Raw genomic sequence first — 10756 nt, forward strand, 5'->3', positions numbered from 1 at the left:
GCGTATGTCTAACAGGCGTATAACATTCATATTGAAATAAAAACGGTGAAAGGTGTTGCTTTTTTTCTATGAAACTGAACTTGACTGGATTTTACTTTGTGTCAACACACATAAAAGGTTGGAGACACACTCTGTAACTTTGATTGTAAATTGTATAGTGTTGGTGATTGTGAACAAGGTTACAATCAGTTTACCTATTCTCTGTCTTTCTTTCACGCAGTATGTTCCCTAATATTTCTAACTTCAAACCTTTTCCTTGCACAACTGAATAAACACTGCTCCCTGTAGGACATAGTCCTGTTCAGCAACGAAATCCTGCAATAACAATACACGCTAATACTACTAATTACAATAATAATCAAACATGTTTCGTCTCTTGTGGGTTTTTTTTTTATACTTCGTTCATCGATTTATTCAAGAACAAGATTTTAACGAGAAATACACGGACGCGGAACCTTTGAAAGGGAGGACTATAGAAAGAGGACACTCAGGCAAAGATGGCAGACGTACCAGATAATGCACCGGAGCGTGAGCATATTAACTTATTATTTTTATTATTCTCCTTAAAATTGCTAGTTCTGTGTTTAGGCCGTTCAAAGTTTTGTCGTAAGCATACAGTTGTGGTGACTTCTGTACGAGTGTCAATATTTGCCCCTCACACCGCTGTCTCCCTGAATTAATGTCGCACTTGTAAATAATTGCGTCTCCCCGCCGAAGTTCACTGTCACTGGAAACATGAACACAACATTAACACATGCGATTCAAAACTGGATCCCAGCGCTTAAACAGACCGATTAAAACCCTGAATGTTACTTATATCATACTTGAAAAGGGCTGAGAAGTGACACAGTAGTAAATGTTGAAACAGCACCACTTCAGCGACGTTTTAATCAATAATTCCCCCTTTAATTCGGAAGTGAAATGTGGCGTTTAAGGGCTTTGAAAGTGCAGTACACTGGGGCCTTTGTCTGAGGAAAATATAATGCAAAAAATAAACCGTCAGAAATTAAATGTAGCTAATGTAAAAGGCTAAAGCAGTCCTGAAGATGCTTGTGTGCTAAAATGGTACACTTATGTAAAAGTTGCTGCGTCAGGCTGACTCAGCATTCAGGATCGGTGTGTTAAATGATCATAACCAATATGATCTGTTAGTTCTCATCAATTCTTTAAGAAATCGTGAAATAATAGTTTTCTTTGCTACCTTGTTTAGGTTGTTCAGCTATTTCTCTATATCAGTCCTTCCAGTAGCATAATACTAGATGCCTTCTGTAGCATTGTGTAGAGAAATCCTCTTAAATTAATCCTGAGCAAACAGAACATGTTCAGAGTTCTGATTAGCTTATCATGGTCAGACAGATATGAAAAGGACTCTAAATGCGCTCTTTATCCTTTTAGACTGCCCGGGTACCACAAGTGAGCAAGCAGGGAAGTCTTCATCATGTGAGGGCTGTCCCAACCAGAAACTGTGTGCCTCTGGAGCCACAAAAGCCCCCGACCCTGGTAAGACTGCGTCTTACTACCTCGTGTTCGCGACATCCTAATGTCTGCGGTTTGTCAAACACATTCCCCATCCTTGTCTCCTCCTGTCTCATCCCAGCTATTGCAGAAATAGGAGCAAAGCTGTCAACCGTCAAACACAAGATCCTGGTGTTGTCGGGGAAAGGAGGAGTTGGGAAGAGTACCTTTAGTGCTCATCTGGCCCACGCTCTAGCAAGTGATGGCACAAAGGAGGTAAATATTTATTGCTAATTTGCTAGTGTGGCATAACAGCTTCGTGTTTTAGAGTTTGGGAAACCGGTGTCGTCCACTGTGTCCGCTATCACTGCTGTTAAGTTCTCTGTTGGGAGAGACAGATTAAAGGAAAAAGCAAAGGTGTTTTATCAAAAATAAAACTATTCAGTGACCCCTTGTGTCCTGTGGATGGATGCGTTGTTATCTTGGATGAGACCACCCCCATCAGGGCAAAAATGATCAGTCAAAAACAACAAGGTTGGTGATCCTCATTTTTAAGTGGACAAGTGTCCCCAAACTAGATCAGCCATCAACACAGCTTAGAGGACCATTGTATCTTGATCTGTTTGTGTCATGTAGATGTAAATTAAAACAACCAGGGTCACTGTTGAGAGGTTCAGAACTGGCCTGTTCAAAAGCATACTGAGAAGCTGACCCAGAAATTAAATACAATCGGACTAAACCCAAGCCAATTGTAGGAGGAATCTTTTGCTTTTGAGATTTCAGCTTAAGAGCATGTGGATGGATGATCACCAGGTATACACAGATCAACCTAACATCGGTATTGGACGACATACAGCTTGTCTATCGTCAAACAGGATAACATAAACTGATGGTAGTAGCTGATGTTGCATTGACTTTGTCCTTAAACTGACAGCCTGAACCTGCAGATTGAGCAAATATCCAATAGGTGGCAGCCTAAATCCATAGCAAGCAAGGTAGTTTTCACTATAAACATTTTGTTTGGCCATTCAAGTGAGATAGTCAACAAGCTGATAGTGTCTCAGGCTAAAAAAAGGCTTTTGAAACTGTTTTCATACGATGGTTTGGTTTTTTTTTTTCACTCATGTGAAAGGCTATAATTAAGAGCAGTAACTACATCTGCACAAAAGAATTCGTGCTCATTCGAAAATGGAGTGATGAAAGCCAAAATACCAACTTAGATAAAGTTTAACTCTGTGGGGAAAGTCCCCTGTCAGTGTGGCGCTCTAATGTCCTCTAAGAAGATAACTGTTGGCCAAGTGTTTCTTTTTTCTGTTCAATGTTTGCCCCGTTATAAAGCAATAACAATAAAAAAAAATGATATGGCCACAGACTGAAATAAGAAAACAAATAAGTTGGCCATTTCTTTGCATGTCATGCACTGAGCTTCCCATGCATCACGACCAAAGTATTTTTTCTGTAGTTCGTCCAGATCTGTTGTAAACAGAGAAACTCCTGCTGAAGGCAGTCATTGGTGCTCATCATAGTGCTGACCGACTGAATGTTGGAAGAGAGACGGTGATCGACCAATGATATTGAGTCTCTATAGTCAGAGACTGCGCAAGAAGATGGGAAATAAAGAGAGGGACCCTGTCCAAAACGTGTGCTTTGTCTCCTCCCCTCCCATACTCACTTCCACTGGTTCTATGCTCTAAGGCTATGAGCAGAGTGTATAATAATAAGCGAGTATGGGGAATGAAACGCACTTCGAATCCGATGTAAACATATGTGAGGCTGAGATAGAGCAAAATCAACGGTATTGAAGTTCCAGCCGGAGGACGTGTCTGGGTAAAAGAGGATGTCTGTTCATTACTGTTGTTGGTATGTTGGTAGAATGACCACGAGGGCAGGAGTGAGACTGAACCCAGACTGTTGAAGCAGTTGACAAAAAAAAGGTCCCAATGTGTCAGTGATGTGGAAGTGGCCAGGATGCAGTACAAATGATAACGAAGAGATTAATACACGTGCAAAGGTTGTCGTCTGTTGGTGAACGCCTGAACAGGAAACAAAACCAACAAGCTTTAATCACTAAAAAAGGTATCACCCCAGCGACTGCGCAGCAAGCATGAACACGCGGGGCCGACTCTGCAGGTGCAGAGGGCCCCATCACCCCTCTAAAATAATGCAAAATGGTTTAGTCCATATCTCCACTGGTCAGTTCAGCCGAGTTATGTATGTATAGAGTACAGGCAGAGGAGAAAGTCGTGTCTTTCCCTAAGAGAGCGAAATCTGGATGCCAGAAAAGGAAAGCAAGAAAGAAGAGGGAGAGAAAATGAAGGGAGGGGAAGCAGCTTTCTTACTCGTTTCTTTGAGAAGAGAGGTGAGCAGCACAACTGCACTAACGCACACAGTTTGAGGCGATATCGGCTGCACAGATTAATTACTACCAGAAATTCATCAACGTTAATGAAGACCATCATTAAACATGTCTCTGACCTCACAGTAAAAACTGTTCAAATTTATCTTGGAGTTTTAGCCCTTTTCCAGTAATTGATCTTGACATATTTAGTATCAGTGGGTTCCTTGTCTTTTCAGAATTGTGAAGATGCCGCTGTCTGAAAAACTGAATGCACCAGACCCCTGAAACTGTAATGTTAGTAACGGTTGATCTACCATTTCAAAATGAAACCGAGGAGGAGAATATTCCAACTTTAAGGCCATAATGAATGATGAATAAGTCTGGCCATTTGACTTTTACTATGCTTATTTATTATGTTTTTCTCAATATAGATGTTAAAACTGAGATCGTATTTATTATCTTTGTCTTAATGATATGCCTGAGAACTATTGAACAAGTCAGCATGGTGGCCCACCAAGATGGTTTATACATAGGGCCCAGAATTTCGTGCTACGCCCCTGGATCTTGGTAATAAGAATAGAACTACTTCAACTACTACGACCACAACTAATAACAATAGTAACAAAGAATATTAACGGGCATATGGCACCGGAACAGATCTGACCAGGCTCAGATCAGGTGGGCTCATTGGCCAGCACATCAACACTGGTTATTGTAACTGGATATTTTTTTCTTTTCTTCCTCCTCTAGTTTGTTGACCATACTTGAGTTGTTTTCATTGGATTTAATGCATTTGTGAGTCACCCTCAGACACAGCCATGGGAGAGCCGAGCCGGCTGCGGACTTCCTGCAGCGCAGGGCTTCCATTTGTTGTTGAAGGCAGCACTTAACACATCCCCTGCACTTAACACATCCCCTGGGAAAGAAAAAAATCTTTCTTTATTTATAAAGATTTGTCCGGTGGTCAGCTTTCTCATCATCGGCGCTTGTGGTCGAGAGTTTTTTGCGACACCAAAAACCGTTTCTAAGTGTAAGTTCAGACTTAAGACTGTTTTCTGCCTCTCTTCTCTTCTGTCTTCAGGTCGCCTTGCTGGATGTAGACATCTGTGGTCCGTCTATTCCCAGGATAATGGGCTTGGAGGGAGAGCAGGCAAGTTGTCCCCAGAAATGTCAACAGCCAATCAACCCCCAGAGTGAATAAACAGTATTTGGAGTACAACAGATGACGATCTTCATATGAAACCTACATGTGATTTCTCTTTTTAGCGGCCCACTTTAAGGTTCCCTTCGTCATACATTCCTCATTGTGTGCACAGCTGCTTCTCCATCACCTGCTGTACTCACAAAGGACACACAAGCAAAACAGCTGTATGCTCCGCAGGTGTGTCACCTGTTCTTTATCTTTTAGGTACACCAGAGCGGCTCTGGCTGGTCTCCTGTGGTGAGTCACTTCAGGCATTTCTTAAATCCTTGATGTGTGATTTGTTTAATATCATTTTTAAATGAAGGATCTCACACTTTAAGATGCTTTTTGGCTGTTTGTTACAGTATGTTGATGACAACCTGGCAGTCATGTCCATTGGCTTCCTGCTTAGTAGCCCTGATGATGCTGTGATTTGGAGAGGACCAAAGAAGAATGGTGTGTGTACATGTGTGTGCAATATTTCTTCCGATTTACGACTAAATGTCATAACACTGTGGGGTTCTGCTCCAATCAGGGATGATCAAGCAGTTTTTGAGAGATGTCGACTGGGGGGAGCTGGATTACCTTATTGTGGACACTCCGCCTGGGACCTCGGATGAACACCTGTCAATTGTCCAGTACCTAAGCTCCACCCATGTTGACGGAGCAGTCATCATCACCACACCACAGGTACGCAAACAGGTTCATATTTCATATTATTGCATATTTATTGTGTGTGCTAATGCACAACTACTGAATAAGTGTAAAACAACATAACATTACGTCACTTTACTTACATGTGCAATATGGGATATATTACTACTATTATCTGTGAAACAGGTCTGTATCATATTCCCGTCTGATCAATGTGTAAATATTTATATTTTTCTTACTAGAGTGGCTTATTTTCCTAACGTTGTCTCGTGTCTCTATGTTTTATACTTTTATACTCATTTAAATGTCTTATTACCTAAACTGTTGACTAGGAGAGAGCCTCTTCACAAGCATTCCAGTGTGTCTGGACTGTTGGTTTATGCGCGAATGGCAAATAAAAATTAAAAAAAACCTTGAACCTGATGCACAGAGCCAGAAGAAAGAAAGAATTTCAAGTCACCACTACAGACCGGAGCCTGTGCTGTTTTACGGTTAAAGCAGTCATTTCTATCAGAGACTGTTGGGGGGAATTCCCATCTGTAAACTGGTCTTTCACTCCTTCTAATTCGTGGCCTTTGACTTCAGTTGATTGATTTTATTTATTTATTTTTTTTCACTTTTCTCGAAATGATTTTCAACCTCGTGAGGTTTTTCATACAGCCGGTGGTTTACATGGAACTTGAACAATTATGGAAGCGACACTGAAACCACAACAGTAACAGACAGCAAATGGGAGCTGCTCGGGTGGGCGCTGAAAAGCACCAAAGATCCCTCTGTAGTCAGAGTGCAACAGCCGGAGCCGGTTTGTGTGATGCGTTGCGCCGCCTTCGTACTGCTCCTCGCATCGATCTCTGGCACCTGTTCTTCTTTGTGACACGCGGCATGATGACATGTTTCCCACACATGTCTAAGGCATTTTTTAGTGCTTTAGAAAACATTTTCGCCAGCAAATATTCAGAAAAGGGACAACAGAACACAACAAGTTGTAAGAAATTAATAAATAACCTCATGTTAATCCACAGCACATTACTGTAAGTTTGCAATTGAGGTTAATGATTGAAAAGCAGGTATGGCTGTGTATCAGTAACCAGGCTGGTTGTGGGTCTGTGATCATCAGCCAGCTCATATATCCCAAACTGTTTTATTGGCGTAAATGAACTACACTTTCATGAATCATTTGGAATTGTGATAACATTTTGTAACACCTTTAAAAAATGTTTTAATAATGTCTGAACATTTATTTCTTTATTTTCCCTTCAAATGCGTAAAAGTAGCATCTCCACAAGGTGCAGTTTTGCTGGACAGGCAGTAATCCCACTGTATCCTGTTACATGATGCCGTTTTGCCATAAACCAATAACAGTCTACGTAAACGGGACCGAGTTTGACATTTTATTTCTTCAACGGTAAAGAAGAAAAGAAATGTCGCCGGCGTAGAATGAATAAGTTTTGTGGAGAAACCTAAAACTCGCTAACAGTCGGTTCACAGGTATGCGTTACATAATATCTCTGAAAATCCGACGGCACAGTACTGTCAGGCTTTAATCTCTGACTGCACTCAGTGTGACCTCTGACCTCTGATAAGGACTGCACAAGTCGTGGTAAACACTAACCAAACAATGGATCACCATAATAGCAGTGATTGACATAAATGCAATATGTTAAGTGAGTCCATTAGCACATTAACTGCACCTTATTTTCAGCCGTGTCATGTCAACAGAATTCTGTTCCGCCTCTCTTCTGAGATCTCTTCTCAGAGTCTGGTGGCAAAGGCGCTATGGCAACAAGTGTTCAAACGTTGTAATAAGTGGAAGGCATATTTAGTTGTTCATTTGTGTCCCAAAATCTATTATCACTTGACTCCGTGAGAAACTATTTCAAACATGGCATGCTTGAAATAGACTGGCATGGATGAAACCATAACACAAACACTTCCTCATTCCTTCAGTGCGATAGCTAGTCGCACATCAGGTTGGAATTAACCGGAGAAGGAAGACTATTGTCCTGGTCTTCTAACTTTAGAACTGTCAAAGGCTTTTGTTCTGATGGTGTCCTGTTCCCTCACCCTGGTGTTGCCTCTCTCTGTTGACCAACACGCTTCTTGTTTCTTCGGCTCTCCGTGCAGGAGGTGTCGTTGCAGGATGTGCGGAAGGAGATCCGGTTCTGTCAGAAGGTGAAGCTGCCCATCATCGGAGTGGTGGAGAACATGAGCGGCTTTGTGTGCCCCAAATGCAAGGTCACTGACAAAATACAAAAGCTGTGCCAACACTGAGAACAAATGTTGCGATAGTGTAGCTCAAGATCACCAGGGTTTAGGTATTTTGAACCTTAATTTATAGATATTATCCCTGATAGTGATCCCTGAACTCCACATGTGTTGAGCAGAACGGTAGCTAATGCATGCTAATGCATATTAACCATCTGTTTTTCCTTGGCCTCTCTTGTAGAACACATCACAGATCTTCCCTCCCTCCAGCGGAGGCGCCGAGAAAATGTGTGCAGACCTAAATCTGCCTCTGTTAGGCAAGGTGCCTCTGGACCCGAGGATAGCACGGAGCTGCGATGAGGGCAAGTCTTTCCTCAGTGAAGTGCCCGACTCTCCTGCTGCGGAGGTCTACAAGAGAATTGTACAAAGTGAGTCAGCTGCCCGTGACCAGTTGTCGTCTCCTACAAAATGTTGTGGGTTTTCTCACATTCCTTGGTACAGAACTCGAATGCACACCCAGACGTATTTCCTTTTCTAGCGAAGTCCTTTGTTTTTTTATTTTTTTGATGACGGGATTATTTAGTTAATGCCTCAATTCCTGATTAAAAGTAATGAAAGAAGAAGCATTCACTTTACAAATGGGAAGCGGTCGACTGAAGAGGAAGAAGATGAGTTGTCTCGAAATTTGGCACATTTGTTTTCAGCATTAGATTAAACCTCTTGGAAATTAATATGCGTGCGACTGACAGAAAATGCACACATGCAGGAATCCTTAACACGTTAAAAATTCATTTCCACTCTCCTCCATCAGGTATCCACGACTACTGTTCCAACAGAATGACAGAGGAGCGGAGCACAACCTGAGCGCGTCAGATGGTGGCCTCGTTTAACCCAAATGATGACGCCGATCACGTGACAGGAGTGTGGTTGACTCTGGCTAACAAACCCACATGTGGACAAACAATCTCTAGTTCTTGTCAGGCAGCAGCTTTGTTATCAGTTTAATGAGCCGATTGGCCCTCGCTGCACTATTATTCCCCCGCCACGTAACAAACATGTCCAAAAAAAAAGAGAGAACTATACAATGATGAACGATAACTATTAATTTCTAATATATCTGAAATTAATTCCTTTTTTGTAAAGAAATACTTGATTACAGCTTTATGATAAAGCCTAATAAAGCAGAAACTTTCAACTAAGGATCCTGCTGAAAGTCTTTTCTTATTCTAGAAACACTTTTCTTAGTGTCTTTACAAAAATGGCAGCGACATTGACGGCACAATAGTGAACAGTTCAAATTGCGTCTTGCTCTGTGGAGAAGGCCTTTTGTGTAAGACCTGCCGAGGCCCAATGACTCATTATGTTTGGACTCCACATGACGTGTTATCATAGTGTTGTTTGTTATCATTTTCTTATACACTTCCTTTATTTTACGACCGAAAAGAGACTCCATTTTAGATGACAATAAAGACGGAAAAACTGTTTCTATCAAGACTTCTCAGCCCGTTTTTACCCCCAAACTGAAATCTCAACATATTATTGGACAGCACTGTCTTAACCACGGTAACCATTCCTCACTCAGAATGAGAAGTTGTTTTTTTCTAAATCCATCGAGATGGTTTTAGTTTGTTCATGGACTCCCCTTTATTCGGTGCCAACGTGTGTGGGGCAGGGAGCTGAATTCTGAAAACTTTAATGCCACAATTAACAATTTTCCATTACATTTAGTTCCAGCTGAAGTGACTGTTTTCCCAGGTTTACAGTAAATATGTCAGCAGAAACGTAAAGTTTAAAGGTGGATTTCTGAGTTGACTCGTGAAAACGAGCGTTCATACATGTTTGGTTTTTTTTGGTGCTCCTTCATATTTTGTACACAAAATAAAAGGGCAAAGAAACTGACCAAATGTGGTGGGCATGCATTTTTAATGAGCCTATTTAGAAATCTGGAGGCACATAAAGACTCCCCTTGTCTCTCAAGTGTCAGAGCCAAAAGGCTCACTAGGTCTTTTTTTTTTTCCTTTCGACAAACTGTGCCAGCATGTTCTGTGTGTGGGCGTGTAAAGGAGAGTGTCTTTTGCTTTTAGACGTAGTTCCTCCAGAGTTCACCGAAAAATACATGTGAAACTGCATCTGCATCCTGCTAACAGACAAAACAACCGTATCCACGGCCACACGGTTCGTCTGCCACAGTAATGACACACACTGTGTAACGTATATGTTGATCAGAACATCTGTGCCTCTGGTAGTTAACCCAACATTTGTGAGTAGGCTTTTTGGACCCTTGAACTCCTCCCAATTATTGATTATTTCGGGGTCTCGGTTGTGTCGGTGTCTTCCGACGTTTGAAACAAACTATGAGTACCGATCGGCACCAAAGACATTTTTAAAAACCTCTGAGACTGGCGCCAAGTTGACTTTCTGTGGTAATGGAGCAGTAGTTCTGACTTCTCTCATGCAAAACTTGTTTTATGATAACATCCTGGCATGGCACATGATGTGGGCATGCAGTAGTTTGCCCAACAAGTTCCTATCCATCAGTGGAGCCTTAATGTTGGCACCGGTTAACACGTTTGTCTTGAAGGCCTTCTGTGTCTCGGTGCTTGTTAGTAAATGTTTTGTTATTACAGGTAAATGTGTAAAAAAAAAAATGTCCTAGCCAGCTCCGGAAGAGAGGGCTAAAGGTTTTCATTTCGGGGCAGTGACCAAATGTTTTGCCTATATCCCGTCGCGCTGTGAGAAAGTTCCTAACTCTGAGATACTTGCAGCAGATCAGGTGACTCTGTTAGTGTGTCTGTGCTGAAACGATTTGAACAATTCAAAACGAACTGCTTTTGATGCCGTGCCGTTGCTGAGTGATCGGTGTGTGATACGGCGTTTTAAGATCACGAGTATATTTGTGTTCTGCGGGCCAAAAAAAACGA

At 41.8% G+C, this 10756-nt stretch overlaps 1 protein-coding gene across 1 annotated transcript; it reads left to right on the forward strand.

Annotated features, from left to right (window-relative positions):
• Positions 1-431: 431 nt before the first annotated feature.
• nubp1 (nucleotide binding protein 1 (MinD homolog, E. coli)) lies at positions 432-9643 on the forward strand. Its single transcript, XM_072368152.1, has 10 exons — positions 432-528; positions 1396-1500; positions 1598-1731; positions 4875-4943; positions 5202-5234; positions 5342-5432; positions 5512-5666; positions 7755-7865; positions 8077-8263; positions 8647-9643. The coding sequence occupies exons 1-10, from the start codon at positions 498-500 to the stop codon at positions 8697-8699; spliced, it is 969 nt and encodes a 322-aa protein (XP_072224253.1). The 5' UTR covers positions 432-497; the 3' UTR covers positions 8700-9643.
• Positions 9644-10756: the final 1113 nt, after the last annotated feature.

This window comes from Leuresthes tenuis, unplaced genomic scaffold, assembly GCF_036924035.1.
Source record: "Leuresthes tenuis unplaced genomic scaffold, fLeuTen1.0.hap1 SCAF_17, whole genome shotgun sequence".
NCBI classification, from domain to species: domain Eukaryota; kingdom Metazoa; phylum Chordata; class Actinopteri; order Atheriniformes; family Atherinopsidae; genus Leuresthes; species Leuresthes tenuis.